Here is a 22,574-nt window from a genome sequence, read left to right on the forward strand (position 1 = left end):
TATATATATATATATATATATATATATATATATATATATATATATATATATATATATATATAAATATATATATATTCGTCATAAAGAGTCGCGAATATCCTAACATATCGGGCGTGGATGGAGAGACTTTTGTGATATCATGTAAAAATTTCTCAGTTTCTTCTTTAGTTCTCATGGTATTGCAAACGTCCCGTTAATTTGTACTGCAAATACTTGTCGCAATGTCGTAAACGTTTTCTTCTATGTGATATTGCTTTCATTCCTACTGCGACATATAATTGTGCATGTAGGTTATACATCAAAATCACACTACCTGATACCACTCTAAAGTTGTGAATGTATATACGATTATTCCTAAATGTATATATACGAGTATTTTTCCTAAATGTATATATACGAATATTTTTCCTAAATGTCTCTTACTCCTTTTTTGCGTTACAAGTTGTTACGAACTGTCAAAAATTGACTATAATTTTCTCATTCGGATCAATTCGAAGATTTCGCAATTTTTGAATCCGTAATTCATTATCTTTCGATTGCATATCCAAGTATGTGATACGATGATATTGATACTTAAGTGTACTGTAAACTCATTATAACCCGCTGACACCCATCTTAAAATATCTTCGGAAAATGTTATAGAAAGTACTTATGTTCCTATTTCTTCTGCATCTTTGCGATATAGATTCTACCTATATTCTAATGTCTTCTAACGGCTTTCCTATCATCTTAACTGAAGTTTTCCGTTTTTTTCTTTCTTTTATTATTATTTTTTTAATATTAATACTTCTAACTCTCTATCAGGAATACTCGTAAATTTCGCATCCTCGAAAAAGATATAACTTTCACAACTTTTTCCTAGTTTTGAATTAAATCTATTTCTGGTGTGCGATATTATATACTATAAATATATTGCGTATATTTATTGAAAACAACATGCTTTCATAATTTTCTTCTAGCTTTATATTTTGTTTATATATTCTAGTTTTTTAAATTTTTAAAAAAATCCCACTATCTGTGACCAATGACGATCTTAATCCGAGGATACGGTAAGGTACGACGGGAGCTACTTAGAATTTGAATGGTACAAATGCTGAAAATATGTAAGAGTTTTAGAATCTTATAATATTTTCTTCAAGGGAAGTTACAAACGAACAATTCTTCAAAAAATTAGGTGAACGTTGTATCTTACAATCGTAATTTAATCGAAAAAGAATATAAACGAATATAAATAATAAATTTTTATTACGCGAATAACTAAGGTAACAAATTATATTGTACAACAAACTGTAAAAATTGTTCTACAGTTCAAAAATTGTTCAAGCAAAAGTTTCATTGTCTAATAGTTATTCACAATACGCAGGAGAGGGCACATTACGATAAATAAAAGAAGAAAACAAAATAGTAGAATGTAAAACATCCGTTTGTGCCACTCATCTTCCAAGTCGCTCCTCTGTAGTAATGTTACAGTGACATAAGCATATGTCCGCATTAGGAGGAATGTCAATGGGCTTTGCCATACTGCGAATTGTACTTACCGTAGTCTTGCTTCCCATAAACCCCGTCTTGACTTGAATAATCTGCAATTACACAAGAGAAAAGTGCAACTTTAGACGAACGTTTCACGACTAAGAGAGAATACCGGTTGAGAATACGTGGTTGAGGGGACGAGCCATAGCGAGATACAATAGAGTCTCCACAGAAAGAAAGAAAAACTTGTTAACCAATTGAAATCAATCCATTTTTTATACCATCCTCTTATCAACTTTTTCACTTAAACTGATAAAAAACGTAATTGAGTAATTTTAAAGTTATAAAATTATATAACAGAAATAATAAAACTATAATAAGAACCAATAGAATAATCGTGATGCAGACATGTTAACAAGAGTGAAAACGAAAATTTTATGTTTATTGTGCCCTTTGGTAAATCGTATACGATGGACGCCCTGTAGTGTTCTGCAGTGAAGGATGACAGGAGACAGTGCTGACGGTGCTAGTGTTCCAATATAAGACTCCGTATTCGATTACCTCTATAATCTTTTTAACTATTAGGTAGTTTTTGTGTGAAACCCTACGCAACTCTTGACGATCACGAGAGAGTGACACGGTATGTCCGAAAGATCGTATCATTCGAAATATCAAGAAAGAACAGTCGTCAGACAGTCCACATTTAATGTATGAGACTTTAGATTATCTCTTGGAAAGTTTTGTCAAAAAACAGATATATGTATGACGAAAATTTTACGTATTACGTATGTTTTACGTAACAATTTTAACGTAATTTTAACGTAAATTCTACGACATAATGCGACATGTGACGAACTTCTAATACTCGATCGTAAACTTCCACAGTTTCGATTATTCGACGTTCTGCGATAGAAACGCAAAGTCCACAGGGATCGCTCTAACGACCGTGGTGAATGAGTTAATGAGCTGCATGTACATGAGCGATGTGGCATGAGCGGACGAGATAACTAACCGTAAGGTTGCGTCGAGTAATCATCCCGGTCGATTATGTTGCCATTAGAAAATCGGTCGTCATATCGGTTAATAGGGGCATAACCCCTGTCACCCAGCCCCGCAGCTTGCACTGCCTCCTGTTGGTAATAGGCTGGACATGCATCACCATGTGATATTAATTAACTAGATGTAATGTCGATTCGATTCCGTTCATGACGCGGTTTTGAGATGTTTCTGTGTCGCGACGAGGGTTAATCGGGATTGAGAGAGAAGCAAGAGAATCACGATGAATGTTGCGCGCGTGCATGTTTATCGCGCTCTTGTTCGTACAGTCAACGGCTTACCTGATGGCGGTGCTTTGCCGTAATTGTAGGGATCGTTAAAGCCTCCGGTAGCTGGAACTGACGACGCTCCGCCACCGTATCTGTTGTCCGGTGGGGCAGATGACGGATAGCCCTGAAATTGAGAAAGAAAATCAGTATATATCAAGAATCACAATATTTGAATTTCCAAATGAATTGTGAGAAGAAAAGAGAGTAAAAAATATGTATTCATAAATCGTACTTTTCAAATTTCAAGAAAAGTAAGATTCTTTCTCGAGCTTGAGGTGAGTTCACTTACAGTTGTCTGCGAGTAATCCGGAGGTTGCTGGTAGCTTTCGTAACCAGGATAAGACTGTGTATATCCCTGCTGCGAGCCATATCCGCCACCACCGCTGTATCCCACAGACTGTTGCTGCGGTTGCTGCTGACCACCGTAAGCGTTATTCGAGCCTCCTCCGTAGCCACCTTGGCTGTAAATATCATTCATCTCAGTTTACATTTCTATCCTAAAATCTGCTCTATTTTATTTACTGCGCCTGTCATTATTTACATTTGTGAACTATCATTTTATATCTCAATAAAAATCGAGTTTTTTTTAGCAACGTACTTGGATGGTTGAGTAGCATAGCCATTTGATGGCTGTGAAGACGGCTGATCGAAACGAGGTCTTTTCGACGGTCCGTTGGAACTCGGTGGACCACCACCTCGCTTGGTCGGACCACCACGGCCACCGCCAAGCCCTCTACCGCGATCATTAAAACCGCCCCTGCCGCCTGGTCCACCTCTACCAGATCCCCTATGTGAGCATACATGAGATATTGTATAATCATACCATAAGTGATTATTAACACTAGAATTATCAAAATGAGGAGTTGGTGATTTCTTATAAAAATTATTTAAATTTGTAACGGCATATTTTGTATTTTTAATTGAAGTTGAGTAAAATTGAAAAGAGCAAACGAAAATGTTCTTCCTTTGCATTAGTTTCCCAAATGCCTATTGTTCCGACCACTCTGATAGAAATAACTCATTAAATAGCAATTAATTTAGTTAATTAAGTTCGATTAATGAATATAGTTCTAGTGTTAATTTCCAAATAAGTTTACAGTCAAAACGAGCTCTATCCCTACCTGGATCCTCCTCTGCCACCTCTATCCATACCACCACGACCGCGGAAATTATTGTTACCTCCGCGACTGTCGCCTCTACCAAAGTCTCCTCTACCTCTGCCGCGGAAGCTGTTGTTACCACCACCCCTATTTCCACCTCGTGGAGGACCTCCCATTCCTAGAGGTGGTGGTCCACCACCAGGTCCACTGGACATACCAGGTTCCGGTGGTCCGCTACAAATTTATGTTATTATATTTCCTCTGAGATATTTATATTTCAAATGATGATTATTGAGTTTACTTATAGTTAAGTAACAAATAATTCTATTAATATATTTACCTCGGTGGAAAATGTCCACCACGCCCACCGCGACCTGGAGGACCACCTCTGCCTCTCATTCCAGGAGGACCTCCTCTCATACCTCCACCAGGTCCACTGCCTCGTCCACCACGCATCATACCACCACCTCGAGGAGGACCACCCCTATTATAGAATAAAAACTTTAATATTTTATCTAACAATTAATTATAAATATACAAAGTAAAATAAATATATACAATATTTATTTATGTACTATTTGGTTACTTACTGTTTACTTATTGTTATATGTTGTTTATGTTATTCACAATATACCATATTTTACTTGCTTTTCTTATAGACAAAATGACAAAATTTGATAAAATGATTGCTATAAATTGTTTTAACATAAACTATCCACAAACATATATTCAAAGGCTAACAAGTATATTATTTATGATTATATGAAATTCATTGTTCATTGTGTCAAGTAGCTTACCTTCCTCTGTCTCCAAAACCACCCCGTCCTCTCATTAATCCTCCAGGGCCTCCACGGCCTCGGAATCCTCCTCTACCAACAGGTGCACCGTCCATAATGGATTTCTGTAACATTTGTTGATATTATTTGTGAATATTATATGTACACTATAAAAATTGTGAAATGATTCTAAAAATCTAAAAATTGTGAAATGACTCAAGAATCCAGGAAGATCAAGCTCTTTCTCTGAAACATTGTTTAATAATAAATTTGAAAATTCAAGTGTCACTGCAAAAATCCTTGAATTGTTAAATCCATTCTGTAAATCTATTAGATGCGCAATCATTAGACCCATAAATTGTTATATTTTTATAGAAACAACAAAAAAAAGATCAGTGATGTTCATTTTCTACTCCATTATAACAATGAATACTTCGTACAATGCTAGTTGTTTATCATCCTATAGATGCAAGATGCTTAAATACGACTAAAATTATTCAAGCACGGCAAAATTTTATCAAACTGCATTAATATTCGATATAATTGATGATAGTAAAACACACGACAAAAGCATCAGGGAAAAATCGCAGTAACGCGGGGTCACTATACCGACGCTATCCTCCTGAAGGCTTTCCGCGAAGATTTTGCCGAAAATCTGCTGAAAGATATGAGAAAGGGCAAGGAATTGCGCGAACTCTTATATGACTTACAAAACGTGGGCAATTTATCCGATCAAATTGGCTCGCTTACCGAATATGTTGCGCCAGGAACTTATGACGATCTCACAAAGATGCTCCGAACGCGGGCAAGCTAACAAGGAAAATGGACGCCGGTTCGATGCAGCGGAAAGAGAAACTTCGACCTCAGAGAGGATGCAATGGCGATTCAGTAATGATGAAGAGAAGGAAGGAGTCATTGGTGCTGACTTCTGTCCCTATATACTTGAGATTGGACAGCCAATCAGATTCTCATCTCGTTTAAAAATCACTAGACACTAAGGCTATTTCCATGTTCGAGTTTGATAACTTTTCGACAAAAAGTTTGCTTGCGTTGCTTGCACTTTTGACACTTTTGCACCTACATGGTCGTTCTACATTAATAGCGTGTTCGACTGGTCCTGGGTTAATCGCTCCGAGAGCGATTAATGACGTTATAAGTCTCTACTAGCCTAAAGCTTATAAATACATATTCGACCAATAAACGTAGGCTGTATAACCCATAGTAGGTTAACCTAAAGAACTTCTAGTACAGAGAATCGCCAACTTGGTCACGTGACCAGCTGATTGGCTGGCATAAATATATACGGATTTAAATATTGCGACACCAATGCAGCAAATATGCTTATGTATATATATATATATATATATATATATATACATATATAATGTGGTTTTGCATCGGCGTCGCAATGTCCAAATCCGTATATGTTTATGCCAGCCAATCACAGAGTAGCTGAGTAGCTGGTCACATGACAAAGTTGGCGATTCTCTGTACAGTCGCGGACTTAGAGGTTGGTGGATAGTTTTTAGCAAATTTAGGAACGCATTCTAACTTGAGAAGGAGAGTCACTGCTCCGTCTGTGGGGCACGCCTGCGCAGTGAATAATCACGATAGAAGAGAAATGACATGTACGTAGTGTCATAAAAGTAAACACGATGTTCGCGTGGGAAATGTTCCACAGAACTCGCCGTGACCGAGCATCGTGGATTACATGCAAATATAAATATAAGTAATAGATTTCATTACAAAAAATATATAAATTATGTTTTTAATATAATATTAATTGTTATGTAGGAAATTTAATATCTGTCATATTTGTGTTTTGCAGAAAGAAATAAATATCACAAGCAGAATATGGGAATAATGAAATTTATTACTTATCTTTATATTTGCGTGTAATCCACGGTGCTCGGTCACAACGAGTCCTGCGGAACACTTCCCACGCGAAAGTCATGTTTATTTTTATGACATTACGTATATGTCATTTCCTATCGTGGTTAGTCACTGCGCAGGCGTGCCCCGCAGACGGAGCAGCGACTCTCCTTCTTCTCAAGTCGGAATGCGTTCATAAATTTGCTAAAAACGATCCACCAATCTTTAAGTCCGTGACTGTATTGTACTAGGTTCTCTAGGTTAACCCATCTGGGGGTCGATTGTGTATCTCGAAACGGAATGAAAATTACAGAAGTGAGCAAATTCACTAGACATTGACCAATGAAGTTATAAATATTCTAGTAAATTTGCTCACTTTTGTCATTTTCACTCTGTTTTGAGATACACAATCGACCCTCTGGTCGATCATGAATCTTTTCCCCCAGTGTAAATTCGTGAAAAGTGAAAATTTTCTAATATAAAACATATAAAAATGTTCACTTTTCACGAGTTCACGTTAGAGGAAAAGATTCATGATTGATCCCAGAACCAGTCGAACATGCTATAAGGTAATGTAGAACGACCTTTACAAGCAGCATAGGGCGATTAGCAATATAATATTAGTATAGGGCGATTAGCAATATAATATTAGTATTTAATATAGTATTACATATATGCTTAATCACAGACGTCTATACTAAACTAGATTGCTAATAAGGACTTCGAACGTATGTCGCGTAAGGTTTCCGGTTGCATGCGAGAAAATGGTGCGGTCTTGTGTGTGTGACATACATGTAAAGGCTGGTTTATGATGGCCGTAATCCATTAACTTATGCCGGAACCGTAAAAAATTGACTAATCACAGTCAACTATTTTTCTATAATTCGACTATGATTGGTCAATTTTTTACGGTTCCGGATTAGTTAACGGATTACGGCCATCATAAACCGGCCTTAAGTCAACACACAAAGGGTGCTTTCCAATTGCTAACACATTTTGACACAAACGTACACAAAACCAGTTTACTGGTCACTTATTATCTAAAATATCTTGTAAGATAATATGCAACCAATAAACTGGTTTTGTGTAACACAGTGTACGCAACTGAAAAGCACCCAAAGAAATCCGTAAACTTAATAGCGTGTTCGACTGGCTTTGGGTTAATCGCTCCGAGAACGATTAATGACGTCATAAGTCTCTACTAGCCAATCATAAAACTTATAAATATTTGTTCGACCAATAAACGTAGGCTGAATAACCCAGAGTGGGTTAACCCAGAACCAGTCGAACATGTTATTGGGTGCTTTCCAACTGCGTACACTGTGTCACACAAAACCAGTTTATTGGTTGCATATTATCTTACAAGATATTTTAGATAATATGTGACTAATAAACTGGTTTGTGTATGTGTGTGTCAAGATGTATTAAGCAATTGAAAAGCACCTATTAAGTGACGGTCTACAACCTTGCTTTAAACTTTAAGTCGTAGCAACTAACTAGTCACAATCGATTATTCTTAAGACGTAAAAAGAATAATTGACTGTGGTTGGTCAGTTGTTTAAGGCTTAAAGCTTAAAGTGAGATTGTAGACCGACACTAACATATTATGGATGTTCTTATGCGGAGGCTTTAAAACCTTTTTAAGTTCATCTTTAGAAGCTCTACAGTTCATTTTATTGGCTACGGAGCATCTGAAGATGAACTTAAGGGTTGCGTTTCAAAACTCTACTCGACGGATAGAGTATATTTAATTGCCTAATCATGATAAAGAAATCCTAGTTATCTTTGCTCTTATTGGTCAATTAAATGTTACTCTACCCGTCGAGTAGAGTTTTGAAACGCAGCCAAGGAGGTCTTAAATTTAAAGACTGACTATGAATATGGGCATTAACGTTATCGTATCTGGAATACAGTATTGTAAAAACTTATTAACGTTGTTAAAGGCCTTTGAACGTAAAAAAATTTTAATCATAACCGTAAAGTCGTAAGAAAACTGACCAATCACAGTCGATTATTCCTCAAACGCAAGGAGAATAATCAACTCTGATTGGTCAGTTTTCTTACGACCTTACGGTTACGGTTAAAATATTTCTACGTGCAAGGGCCTTTAATAACGGTGCACAACCAAAACAGGCGAAATTTCTCACCTAAAGTTCCTGTAAATTTTTTACGGCAAAATGCGAAATCTATCGAATATCGATGATCGAATGCCGAATTGAATGCGGTGTAAATCGTTCCTAAAACAACTCGATCGATCACTGCTCGCAGCGTCCCAGTGTGTCACGTGTAAACGTTCGCTAACCACGTGACAACGCGACGACGCAACGATTGGCTGGCCGAGCGGGATTTAAACGGGATGAGCCGTTGCTTAATTTGAGGGATAGAAAACAGCGGTTTGAACAGAAGTTCGGCTGTACGGCATATGTGGCGGATCGTGCCCACGGCTGTTCGTTCTTTTTTTTTTCGGACACAACACAGCTCGAGCTAACAAGGCGGGGTAACGGTCACGGCTTGTGCTCTGTGTATTTTTCACGTACGTAAACACGCAGTTTAGAGGCCAGCTAACGCGAAGCGGTGCGTTGTAGCCACAAGACGACCACAGGTTCACCGGCTTGAACGGCAAACGTGACACGATGTCGAAGGACGAGCACGAGTGCGCTATACCCAATGTTATACATGACGTGAATAGCGGGAAGAGCTACATGAGAGGCCGGTTTTTCGGCAAAGTAAGTAATCCTCTCGCGTTCGGAGCACTGGTCTTTGCGACCTTGCGAATTTTTTTTATCGCGACTCAGTTTTTCGACACACCGACATGGGTTACGTTCCCTTGGCACCCGGCACTTGTTGCGTTTGCGCCGTGGCCGTAGTCTTGGTTATAACTGAAGCAGACAGGTCACTCGAGCAGAAACATGTATTTTCGACTATTTTTTGGACATATACTCAGTGTTAAAGATATAGTGATAATAAAGCTTTGAGATATTCTAATTAAGTATTATAAAGTACAATGGTCACTAAAATGTTCTTTGTATGTGTTGTTTCTGGTATATTTTTTCAATTACATCTTTTTTAAAGAATTAGTGCTTTGGCACCTGTTGCATTTTAATGGAATATATGTCATAAGTAGATATTACAACTGAGCAAATCAGTAGTTCATTCGTATCTCTCGTATCTCAGGGTACACTTTCAGCATTTGAAATAAATTGTATGCATATCTGGTTATTGAAGAAGAAAGAAAAAAAAGCAAAGAATCTAAATGCTGAAAGTACAAATAAAATCAATAAATTCATGGATTATAAATATTTTAATATCAAGGCTTTATTTATGTTAGTCATATTGGGATAAATGCATCATTATTATGTTTAATACATTAAATATATACTAATCATAATTAAATATTTGTTATTTTGAAAAAATAACAATAAAAATTATAAATTAATTAAATGCATATTATAACAATAAGTCTGTTTTTTTGTCAACTAGTTAATTTCTCAACTAGTGTACATTAATGCAGTAAGTTATAGCGAAACAAAATGTATTTAAAAAGATAAAAGAAAAAATACTTGTTTCACTTTAACTTGTTGTACCAGTGTACATCAATTCAGGAAGTTTGTTGAAAGAAAACAGGCTTTATATATTTCTATTGGCTATATATTACTATCAGTTTTTATGTTAAAAAGTATAATATGTTTATTCACACAGAAGTTTGTTTTATGATGTTACCAATATCTTCTTTTTTTTATTCCAAAAATAATTTCATCTTTTTCAGAGTAAAATATTTCTTACAGTTATATTTTTTATGATTATATTATTATACTAATGCTTCGATATCTTATTTTGTAGGGTGGCTTTGCAAAATGTTATGAAATCACAGAGTCAAAATCACATCATGTGTTTGCCGGAAAGATTGTACCGAAATCTGTAATCACCAAGAGCAATCAAAAAGAGAAAATGACTCAAGAGATAGCAATTCATCAGACTCTGAGTCACAGACATATTGTTGGCTTTCATGGTTTCTTTGATGACTCTCACCATATTTACATCATCTTGGAGCTCTGTCGTAAGAGAGTTAGTATTTTCGACAATATTTATCCCTACAAATATTATTATTATATTGAGAATATGTTCAACTAAATATTTGATATTCCAGTCAATGATGGAGTTGCACAAACGCAGGAAAGCGTTGTCAGAATGCGAAACTCGATATTACATGAAGCAAATTTTGGATGGAGTATTCTATTTGCATCAACACAGAATAATTCATAGAGACTTGAAGTTGGGTAATCTGTTCTTGAATGACGAATTGCAAGTGAAAATCGGTGACTTCGGATTAGCAACTAGATTGGAGCACGACGGCGAACGGAAAAAGTAATTATTACTTTAACAAGATAAACATATACTATAAATTCATATACACACAAGCTAACAAGGTTTTCTTCAAATTACACATTATTTTACTTTGATATCTCAAGCTTGTTTAGAGCCAAGTTATCACATATAAATTATAGTTTAACATATTTTTCTAGATCTATATTTTTGCTATCAAGTTAGTAAATTAACTTTATCAGTCATTTCTTGAAGAAATCGAACGTTCCAATATAATGATTTATTAATTAAACTAATGTTTTTTTGCAACAGGACTGTTTGCGGCACTCCAAATTATATAGCACCGGAAGTGCTGACCAAAGTCGGGCACTCGTACGAGGCCGACGTTTGGAGTATCGGTTGCATAATGTATACTCTACTCGTGGGTAAGCCGCCGTTCGAGACGTCGAGCTTGAAAGAGACATACGCCAGGATCAAGCAAGTGTACTATAAAACGCCGACACACATAAGCAAGCCCGCCATGAACATGGTGGCAAGAATGCTACAATTGAACCCATCCAAGCGTCCTTCTGTCGCTAAGCTGATGAAAGACGTTTTCTTCACTTCCGGTAAGAGACGAACCAGCACTTTTTACGCCGATGAAAACGTTCTCTTAATTAATCTTTTCTTTAAATAACATTAATTTGTTAATTGAAGATACAAACATTTATTCATTAGTTTGAACTAAAGTAATAGCACAGAGTACATATAACAAAGTGGGAATTAATGTCTAACTCTTGTTAACATGTTTTTTGACTATTAAATATTTTATTATTAATTTCTTAAAAGCGATTTTCCTAATTATCATTCAATTGCAGACTTGTTTTTACGCCCCGTTTTTTACTTATATTATATTAATAAATGTTAAATAATTACTGTAAATGTCGAGTAACTTGCGTGATATAAAATTTTGACAATTGTCAGGATATTTGCCGACGAGTTTGCCACTTTCTTGTTTAACAATGGCGCCTCGTTTGGACATGCTGGAGTTGCATTGTAGCCGCAAACCTCTTGGAGAAGTAAATTTCAACTCGGAGACAGACATTATCCCCTTCCGAGTGCCGAGCAGCCCGTCTAATAAACCTCCGAAACCCACTGACGTCAACGAGATGCAGAGAATGAATCACGATATTAAGAAGATGCTCCATACATTGAAAGAACAGTTGGCTGTTGTACTGAAAGCTAAGCCTGCCAGAGAGATAGCATCATCAGCAGGTGAAGTTGCAGAACGAAGATAAACATTTTATTTTTAGTAATCTAGTAATTTAGTTTTCACACTCGGCAAACACTGTTTACGTGCTTGCGCGGTAATGACAGAAGCTGAAAGGACAATTTGCTACTAATTCTATTTACTTTTTTATTAAGGTACAGAAATAATTACAGTAGATATTCTTCATGAATAATCTTAACAAGTACTTTTAATAAAATAAGTATAATTATTTCTAGTAAATAGTTTTATGTATTTCTAATAAGAGCCCCGGATGTATTTTTCTATCACCTTCTGCTATTATTAAATACGTATTTTAAACTTTCTCAGATGAGATGACTGATCCAGCGATGCAACCTGTAATCTGGATAAGCAAATGGGTAGATTACTCAGACAAATACGGTTTTGGGTACCAGTTATCCGATAATGGAGTCGGTGTGATGTATAACGATGGTACGCGACTGATAATGTTACCGAATGGTTTCAACATTCACTATATCAACCGCGAAGGCGACGAATTGTACTACACGGTGACAGCTTATCCGGATAATCTCGAGAAGAAGATGAAGTTGATGAATTTCTTCCTGAAGTATATGAACGATCATTTGATGAAGGCAGGCGACTCCATCGTAATGAAACAGAGTGATTCCATCTCTAGAATACCCTACATGCATCAATGGTTCAGGACTCAGACGGCAGTCGTGATGCAACTAACTAATGGCACTGTACAGGTAATTCTTTTTACTGATTTAATATTTTTGTAAATTTTTATAGTGTGTGCAGATTGAACATTTTATTTCTTCCGTCAATCAGCTTCATTCTTCAAATTTTCTATCTTTCTATTGCCCCTTATACATTCTTTTAACTTTTTATAATAATAATCACTTTTATAACTTTTCTAACAATAATTTTTATTTTCTTATATTTTGAAGATAGTTTTACAATAATTGTTTTCTTTGCGTTTTCTATTTTTGATCATTTTATCTTTTTTGTAGTCTTTTAATATTTTTTAAGTGATAAAAAACGTAATATAATAACAAGGTGATAATATTTCTATTATCACCACATTGGTGAAATTATTATTGAGATAATTTTGTGTATATGTTATACTTTTGCTGATATTTAATTAATTAATATTTATTGTAAAGGACTTTATAGAAAAGAATAAATAGTGACCAATTAAAATTTATTTGCTTTTTTAAAGGTTAACTTCCTAGATCATACGAAAATTATTATGTGCCCTTTGATGGCGGCAGTCACTTACATCGACCACGAGAAGAATTTCAAGACTTACAGATTCGAGACTATTCATGAGAACGGCTGTTGTAAGGGACTAGCGAAAAATCTGATGTATGCGTATGAAAAGCTCGGGCTGATGTTGACGAGTCCTCAAGTCCGGTAAAATTGTCCGTCCTGAGAGAGAATTACAAAAATAACAAGGAAGAAAAAGAATAAGAGATCGTATGTTTGTGAGAGAAGGCGAGTGAGAATAAGAAAGAACGAGAGAAGGTGAGAGAAGAAATATTAGATGCCGCTCACTTATCTGGCACCAAAAAATTTAGGAACACCACATATATATATATATTTATTTTTTAGTAGCGCTATCTTTGTAAACAAGAGAAAACTAACATGGTATTTGTACAGACATATAGACTTTTGCTAGGCAATCTTTTTTTCTTCTTTCGTCCTTTCCCTTTTTCTTCTTTTTGTTTTTTTTTTAATCGTTGAATAGACGAAATGAAAAGCCGGAGTAAATGACAAAAGCTCGTCGCTCCATAACAACAAGAAGGCGCTTCAGACGTTATTAAGTGCCGTTCCTAGAAATGTTACTCGTAGTTAATTGATTAGACTTTATCGATCTTCCGTCTATAAGATATAACCGAGATAACGCTGCGAGAAAAGTGTGACACTAAAATCTCAGTTGTCTGATGATATATGTATTAAGGGCAGGATCCTGGAGATAAATTTATAGAGTTCGTTAATACCCACTCTCATGCTGTAATTTTTTATCATTTTCAAAATTGCCGATCCTGTCGAAGGCTTCTTATATTCCGTTCACCCGCAAGAACTGTCCACGGTATTTTACTTTGACATTACGAACGAATCATGCGCGACTTCGACTTTATTCACTTCGAAGAAGAAAAAGAGGCAAAAGAAAAAAAGAAACTCGATGAAGGCCTCGACGTCGGAGTTAATCATGATTCGATGGAGTAGTGCAATTTAATGTCTGAATTTATTGTAATTGTGGAATCAGGGATAAAAATGATTAGAGAGACAGAAAAAGAAAGAAACGTGAGCAAAAGAGAGAGAGAGAGAGTGAGAGGGAAAAGGAATAGACTAGCGAAGAGGCGACTGACGCGTAAGTGTTTATCGTTTTTGAAAGTTCACTTGACCAATAGCTTCTTGCTCGAACTTGTTCGAGTAATTCAGGTGTTACACTTAGACCACGAGTGCATTAATCTCTAAACGAGAACTCTTGAATGCCGGTAACAGCGACGTGCATTATGAATTTTAGATGCATTTAGCGCAGAGGAGATTATTCGAGTTGAGTTTGTCGCGTAGTTCCTTCGTTTTTTTGCTTTTTTGTAATGACTTGTAGTCGAGACTTAACTCTTATGCGCGACTTATGGATAATCGCAAATGTGCCTTATGAACGAATACCTTACGGTTAAATAAATTGTACTTTTTCCTCTTGTTTTTTTTCGCTATTTTATTTACAAACATTTTTCATTGTCCGACTAACATTACTTTTCGTATAGATATATTAATATTTTTTTATATGCGAGGCAAAGTGCTCAGGTTTTCTTTGTTTTGGAATATCTTTATGTCAATATCTTTTATAAAGCAGCTAAAAATACATAACCTATTCGGGAACAATGCGCAAAGACAGCTTAAATCAAGAACTCAAGAGATAAAGAAAAAAAAGAGTGTGAAAAACATTCTTAGTATTTTTCTTAGTATTTTTCTATAAATTTACTTCGTGTTTATGAGAGTGTATGTATGCGGTATAATAAATGGCGAATGACCGAATTAACTCACAAATATTTTCCAGGAGTGCGAAAAACGAATAATGATCGTGTTGAATTGCATGATACTCAGTGCAAGCGGTTCTCTTCTCGCGCTCGATCAATTCGAGCGAGAAGATTAGTCGGCTATAGAGAACTTGAGTGCTTGAGAGTAACGGAATCAGTATCGGAACTTTGTTCTATGTGTATGACAATTATTCAGCCTGGAGAAATGACTATTCCGAGGATTATTCTTTTCGTTTTTAAGAGATTAATTGACTAGTACACGTACAATAATGCAGATTATAGTGCTGCGAGCGTTAACCATGTATCGACGCGCACATACGCGTAATACGTTATATTCCGCCGACATCATGTGATCTGGCTGTTACGGAATTTAACTCGACTTTTTTGTAGGATTATTGTAATGTTAGATCCGTGCGAGAGTTTCTGTTTCGTCTGCGCTTCTCTTTGTATTTATTGTCTGTTCTGAATTCCAAGGATCTAACGAAGAATTGCATATCGATAGCGATTTCAATGTGTCGAATTTTAAGATCTGAAGGGAAGTTGATGATTAGAAATAATTAACAAAGTTCGAGTTAAATGTAACATGAATGTGACACCTGAAGTATCCGCAAATCTTTGCGAGTACTTGTGAATTTAGAGATCGCGCGAACGTTGCGCGAATGTCTAAGCAGCTAAAATTTGAGATGTGGAAAATCTAAATCAGACAATCTGCAAATCCGTCGATTGAATTTAAATTCATGTTCAACTTCAATTTGCGTCAGCATCAGAAAACTTCAGATTTCAACTTCGCCAAGCGTTTTATCTTTCGACACAAGTTACGTTAAACAAGCTAGTTATAATTGAACTATTATGAAGTGGATCATTTGTAGATTGACTTATCGTTAAAAAGGCCAGTCACTGGTTTAACGCGATGGGATCTTTCGTGTGGGTCTTTCAACCAGATTTTTGGAATTGAGATGCACGAAAATGCTCAATAGAATTGAGATTTAACATGTTATATGCGAGTCGCCGTTGAACCCGACATGATTTGTTCATCATACAATGATTAATTCAAACTTAATAAACCGTACACAGAACTCAAATAATACCTTCCATTTCTGGCTAAAGTATTTTGCCTCGAGAGCATTGTATCTACATATTTTTATATCATAACAGTTGATTTTGAGAAGAATCAGCAACTCAGACACTCTCTTTAAATATAAAAATAATAGTGCACATATGAATTCACTGTGTATATTACTGTTGCATTTAATATGACCGAGTTGCTGATTCTTCTCAAAACCAACAGTCGTAATACTAAAATATATAGATATAATACGTTCAAGTTAAAATACCTTAACCATGAGTAGAAGATATTATTGGAGTCTTGTGTAGGATTTTCAAAATGAGTGTGCGAGGTTCTGAACGATTTCGAGGCCAAGAATGAGAAACCAGCGATAAAACTCTCGTGGGGATCCGTCAAGGATCAATTTTATGATTTGAAGAGACTGCACGACGAGGAAATTTATAAGTTAGCGTAGTGAAATTTAAGTCACGAGACAATACTATATAACAACCGTAAGTGGTAATTAGTCTTTAGAGGAATTATTCACATGAAATGGTATTATATAAGCTTGACGCGAACGACGTTATATCTGCGTCAAGTTGGATATATATATACATATTAATATACACATTTATATGTATATGTATATTCATTTTTTCAAATTCGATATATACATATATATAAGTGTCTCTAGGTCGAGGAACAAATGTAATGCTAACGGATTAAGACAAATAAGTGTACATACGTCAGGTTGTTAACTAACAATAAGATTATAAATAATGTCGATTTACGAGGGAGCACGCGTCGAGGTGGGACCATCGCGGATTTATCTTTAGGCAAATTATTACGATACTATTTTTACAATAATGTCAATGTACAACGCTGTTTTGAAAAGAGTTCGGAATAAACTGTTTTCTTTTGTACAAAGTGCATATCTAGGAGGAATTTGCGCGAGATTTCGCTGACGAGCCGTGGAAGCAGCGGGCCGTCTCAAAGAGCGTTTTTCGAACATTTGAAATCTATCGCACAAATTCCACGGCCAATCGACGCGTTCTCGGGTGCGCAAGCGCACTTCTTCGCGCGCCGCCGGGATTGTAGTGCCCTCTGGTCGCGTGGTTCGAAATCAGCTGCCGCCAGGGAGAATTGTCCTTTGCCCGGCGAACATCACGTGTCGCACCGGGGTTAGCACTTGTATATGGCGCGTAACCGAGCAGTCGAGTGACGACCTTTCGCCAGGTTAGATGCGTCTGGCTGTTGTCGCGGTCGTCATTGTTCGTCATCATCGGGGCTGTTGTACGGCGTTATCGCGCGGCTTTATGGGATCCCGATAGCGCTATTTGTTCAACAGCAGCAACGAGCAGCAGCGGTTCGACCGATCGATTGATCTATTAAGGTGAGCGCCTAAATAGAATTCAATTCGATTGAATGTTACTCATAGTGGCAGCAGCCGGCGGTCATAGTGCAAACGTGACTCGTATTTGTGGGCCCAAGCGTGACTCGTATTTACGAATTTGCGTGACTCGCTTATATAAAAGCAAGCGCTCATTCGGTCAGTCAGAAAGAAGGACAGGGAGGTAACGTCTATATATTTTTTGTTCTCTCTCTCTCTTTCTTTCTCTTTCTCCCTCCCTTATGCTGAACGCGCGTGGTCGAAGTGGCTTCCCACACAGTGTTCAAAGTCGAAACACGAGACGTCTTTGAGTCGTTTTTAAGACGCCGGTACATAAGACGTCTTTAACCCTTCATTCCTCGTGAACGTTCTCAGTTGAAATTTTATTTTCTAATTATGTAAAGATAGCTTAATTAAATCGTTAATTATATAGAGATAGTTTAATTAGTTGACTTTGAAACCTTCTGACTTTTCATTGACAACCTTTCAGATTATATTTGTCGCGCGTTTTCTTAATTTCGTTAGTGTAACACTTTTGCTAATAGATTCTAGAAGTGTTAACGCGTGCTCGTAATGAGATTGAATGTGTGAAGTTAGTGCGACTGGCACTTAACCAAGTTTAAGCTTTATTCTAATACTTCGATAATAAATCAATGTTTTAATGCATCTGATCGTTTTGATAAAGCTGTATTGATGCAGAATTAATTGAATTTAAATTTAATTAATAACGAACGCGGCATGTTTTGCTCATACGAAAGCGCTAATGTCTGTCAACTGAATGAGAGCAATGAAGGATTAAGACGTCTCGATTTTGGATATTGTTACCTGAAATAGGAAACTAGGACACGTGTTTTGGAGAAGGAGTGACGCTGACGTGGTTTTGCAACTTTTCCCGCTCCCTTTTCTCACGAGAGAAATTCAAAGATACTCTTCTGTTTTTCCGTTTGAATATTATCCTGACGACATGAATGTTTAAAAGACGTATTTTCTTTAAATGTTTTTTTAGATGTCTCTAAAACATATTTCTGATATTTGTAATGTCTGAGTACTCTCATAATTTAATAATGTAATGTTATTTGCGATATTTATTAATTTGTCTGTTATGTGCGAGATATCAATGGCGGTATAAATGACGGTAACAATGGCGGTATGAATGGCAGTGTTAACGGATGAATAAGGAAAAGTGTTTCACGAAAGTGCGCTCAAAATAGATTCACGTGTTTATTTAAATACGTGTCGTTGCCAGGCACGCCTCGTCGCAAAAACGGCGAAATCGTATTACAATGATACACAATATCTGCGTTCAGCAGAGAAAGCTGCTTTGCAACTGTCGTAAATTTCGTGAATCTGATTGGTAGACACACATACACTGCTTTTAAATTCAACCAAGATTAAAAACGTATATCAACTAAATTCACAAATTTGATAACAGTGACGTAGACAATGACGAAATGCTCGGTTGAATGTTTTGTGGTTTTCCCTCCGGGAAAGTGTGACAAACCAAGAATGTTTTGAATGCATGTAAACTACCTATAACAATGCTCGAATGCGTTCGTAACAAAAGCGAGACTCCGAGTATATCGTCATCATAACTGACCTGTAACGATCCGCAGTAGTTTTATACGAAAGAGAGAAGCTTATATATTATATAAACCACGTTGCGTGTACTCCGTTATCAGCTCTTCCGTGACTGATATCGTATGTGAATCATTGTGTCATTGTATTAATGAGTTTCAACGTTACTGAAGCTATTGTCATTGTCACTGGTACAAATTACAAAGCAACGAGTTAGAAATGAATATTTATGTTTGTTAGGAGCATGCGTATGTACGTGTGTACGAAGTACATAAAGTTTTGTGGAATTACTGCCTTTCATGGTTTCTACCGATTCTACCTTGAGAAACACGTCAACAGATACTTAGACGGCTTATATGTGTTACATATCAATCGTATCGCGGCAACTGGAATGACTTAAACAATATGAATGAGGAAACATTTTCGAACAAACCACGAAAGTAATCAGCCAATTCTCTTATGAACGCTGGGGGTTTTTAAACTACGAAAAAAAGTTCGCGAAATTTTTGAGAAATCAATTAAGTGGCCCATAAATTATTTCATTATTTAATATGTCTACGGTCGTATTAGATCAAGGAGAGTTGGTAAAATTAAATTATCAATCACTTAAGTTACTCAAAAAATCTTTTTCATTAAATCGCGGTTTGCCGCGAAAGAATATCGGTCGTATTGAAGGGATCGTGTGTATTTTTTAGCTGATCTGTCTGAACTGGTGCACACTGATGCGATAAGTCAGAGTGAGACAAATATATTTTGTTTCACTTTAACTCATTGCATTAGTTTGCATCAGTTAGTTCAGTCAGGTTTTCAGCTAAAAAAAATAGACTTCTTTATGAAAATATAGAATAACGCAAGATAATAGTAAAGAAGATGGAAACGTCAATTTTACTATGAGCTCACCGAAAATGGCTGAGATTTACGACTATTTCTTAACGACACACGTGTCATATGACACGCTCGTGATACGTTGAAAAACAATTGTCTTCGCGTTGTTTGCATTCTCATTCCGTCTTCAGTCGTTAAGAAGCAGTTGCCTCAGTCATTTCCGATAAGGCAAAGTTCGCGCTCATCTTCTGTTTTTTAATATCTCGAAATTTCACGTGGTTGTTTGCAAAATGCCAGAGCTCCTCGTGCTCAGGTTGACATGCTCTACTTTCGTACATGGTTCTGCATATCTTGTGTCAGACATTCTGTATGATGTTTTATTTGTACTTATTTACGCTCTCCTATTTATACTTGTTGTACGATGAAGTTGGCAAGATATTTATAATTTTCAGTATTTATAAATAAAATCAAACTCTTAGAACGAATTACTCATCGGGGATTCGCATCCGGCAGATAAGAAAATATCGATCAGATAATATGCGAACGTTGTTTTTCTATTTTTAGAAGATGAAGTAGTTGTTTATATGATAGGTACATACAAAAACATTTGCACGTGATCTTTTTTTGAAATAACTTTACGCAATTATTGTCACAGCAAAGTGCTATTTAATGATACTCATACTGAACATAATATTATTTCGCAGGCTTTCCTCTTCATGTAAAATTGCACTAAAAGAGATAGGAACCTTTTCCAGCTCCTTAGATATATGTACAGAAGAAAGAGTATAAAATCATTCCCCACACACTATTGTGCCCTCTGTTCACGCGATAAGATAATCTATCTATTGCATTGATATGATAAACAATAACCAGGAATGGACGTTTATCGTCGTATCTTATCGTAATAGAACATCGTAGTTTATAGTAACGTAATAAGGAAAAAATATGGAATACAGAAGGTGGAATCGAACGTGTCCGTCCGTTCCGCGTATGATAAAATACGAGAGAAATGATAACGCTGATTATTTTCTGATTTCTTTTTTGTAAGAGAAGAGCATTTTTACGCGTAAATTAATGTGGGCACGGCGCGCTCGCGTGCTTCACTTTCACCTCTTGCTCTTTTTACGTACCACGACACGTGACGCACACCAAGTGTCACGTGTGAAAATCACTTCGCGAGAAGTTGCAAAATCCGCACAGGTCTCTTGCAATCACCGTAATCGCTTCTATGCACCGCCGACTTTTGCGTGACTTAGAATTAAAATGAAAAGCGGGGTCAAAGGTCTGGCGGGCTAAATTAAGGGAACGATCGACGTGATTCACCAGCAGAAACAATAAATAAATCATCAAGCAATTTGCAGTAAATACACGTGCGTGCCTTTTTCTCCACGCACAATTCGATAATCGTCAACGTGAGTGAGCTCGCACGACGATTCTAAGTAGCAGAAATTTTTAAAAGATATGTTAACACTTTGACAAACACTGTCTATGTATCTTTATTTTGCTAGTAGCTATCGCCTTATGAAGAAATATTTTGATATAACAACAATTCACAATTGTAATTATCATTAGGAGGGTTTACGTAACTAATTTATTAATAATAGGAGCTTGAAAATAATTAATTAATTATAAGATCTTATATGATTAGTTTATTATATGTTAATTAATTATAGAAGCTTATATAATTACGATTAGGAGCTATGTAAAGCTGAATGTACATATTTATTACAAAAAGGACGTTTTTTCTCAGATCCTTCAAATTCTTAAGTGTCTAGAAGACGTTTTATTTCTCCAAATGTCTTTTAAGCGTTTTTTAAATATCTCCAAAATGTCTTCCAAATTCCTATATTAAAACTAAGACACGACTAGCCTGAAATATTAATAAGGAGCGACAAATAGACACACGAATTGCTGGGAATCGCGATTCGCGTTGGGGCACTGTAGAAGAAGTTACGCGAGTAAAGTACAACGTCGTCGCGATTTCGAAGGAATCACATGACGCTGATTAGAGAGAGTCAAGAGGGAAAGAGAAAGAGATCGCGTCGTTTGTCCCATCGAAACTAAATTAGCGACGTCGGTCGCTCGAAGGTCTCGCCACGTTGATGTCACGCAGGCCACGCTGCAACACTTATGATTACTGGTGTTATCTACGCGAGCCAATGTTTATGTATAGAGTCATTAGGCGACAAGGATAGTTTGCATCGTTTTGCACAGGAAGCTCGCGCTGTGGATTGTGATTGCGCGCGTCGTCAGCTAATATAGCCGTCCGCGGGATCGTCGAGTCGCCTTGCCCGTGGAGAGACGCGTTCGACAGCGAAGCACCTCGTTCTTGCGATTGTGCAAAGTCAGAAGACAGCTTCTCCTACGGGGAATACTTATCGCGAGTGGTTGCTCTTTTTCCGGAGCACTTTGCAAAATTGACGGCGCGTTCATTAAGCGGAAAGCGCCGCGAGGTGCGCCGAATAGATTAAACAGCCGCCGTTCTCGGCTACGCGATCGAGGAAAACGACGCGCGAAAATTGTATTAAATTGTTCCCGCGTAATATCGGTTGCGTCAACAATAAATTGGTCTTAATTGACTTTCATTGGTAACGA

The 22,574-nt window shown here is 36.6% G+C and overlaps 3 protein-coding genes across 6 annotated transcripts in view; 2 read left to right on the forward strand and 1 right to left on the reverse strand.

Annotated features, from left to right (window-relative positions):
• LOC116847277 (glycine-rich cell wall structural protein 1.0-like) overlaps positions 1-5,764 on the reverse strand; it is a 13,129-nt gene extending 7,365 nt beyond the window's left edge. Inside the window, exons 1-9 of one of the 3 annotated variants that reach the window (XM_032822109.1) lie at positions 5,422-5,764; positions 4,693-4,796; positions 4,236-4,379; positions 3,917-4,129; positions 3,394-3,582; positions 3,085-3,256; positions 2,808-2,919; positions 1,539-1,580; positions 15-1,093 (exon numbers count right to left, since the gene is read on the reverse strand). In XM_032822109.1, the coding sequence (XP_032678000.1) occupies positions 1,071-1,093; positions 1,539-1,580; positions 2,808-2,919; positions 3,085-3,256; positions 3,394-3,582; positions 3,917-4,129; positions 4,236-4,379; positions 4,693-4,787 (990 nt within the window). In that variant the 5' untranslated portion in view covers positions 4,788-4,796; positions 5,422-5,764 and the 3' untranslated portion in view covers positions 15-1,070. Of the gene's footprint in view, positions 1-14; positions 1,094-1,538; positions 1,581-2,807; positions 2,920-3,084; positions 3,257-3,393; positions 3,583-3,916; positions 4,130-4,235; positions 4,380-4,692; positions 4,797-5,421 lie in introns of those variants that run through there. The other 2 variants (XM_032822108.1, XM_032822107.1) reach the window with 2 other exon arrangements.
• Positions 5,765-9,176: 3,412 nt separating this feature from the next.
• On the forward strand, positions 9,177-14,810 carry LOC116847321 (serine/threonine-protein kinase polo). Of its 2 annotated transcripts, none has more exons than XM_032822203.1 (7): positions 9,177-9,269; positions 10,384-10,608; positions 10,691-10,908; positions 11,179-11,474; positions 11,830-12,120; positions 12,443-12,843; positions 13,317-14,810. In XM_032822203.1, exons 1-7 carry the CDS (start codon positions 9,177-9,179, stop codon positions 13,512-13,514), a joined length of 1,722 nt encoding a protein of 573 aa, XP_032678094.1. In that variant the 3' UTR covers positions 13,515-14,810. The 2 variants fall into 2 exon arrangements, with proteins under 2 accessions (XP_032678094.1, XP_032678095.1); XM_032822204.1 differs by lacking the exon at positions 9,177-9,269 and adding an exon at positions 9,414-9,568.
• Positions 14,811-17,250: 2,440 nt separating this feature from the next.
• The window catches only part of LOC116847320 (probable multidrug resistance-associated protein lethal(2)03659), a 31,811-nt gene continuing 26,487 nt past the window's right edge, over positions 17,251-22,574 (forward strand). Inside the window, exon 1 of the mRNA XM_032822200.1 lies at positions 17,251-17,582. The gene's annotated coding sequence lies outside the window, so the exon portion shown is untranslated. The remainder of the gene's footprint in view (positions 17,583-22,574) is intronic.

The sequence above is a fragment of the Odontomachus brunneus genome, unplaced genomic scaffold (genome assembly GCF_010583005.1).
Source record: "Odontomachus brunneus isolate Ranch 3 - 2012 unplaced genomic scaffold, Obru_v1 Obru_scaffold_076, whole genome shotgun sequence".
NCBI lineage: Eukaryota > Metazoa > Arthropoda > Insecta > Hymenoptera > Formicidae > Odontomachus > Odontomachus brunneus.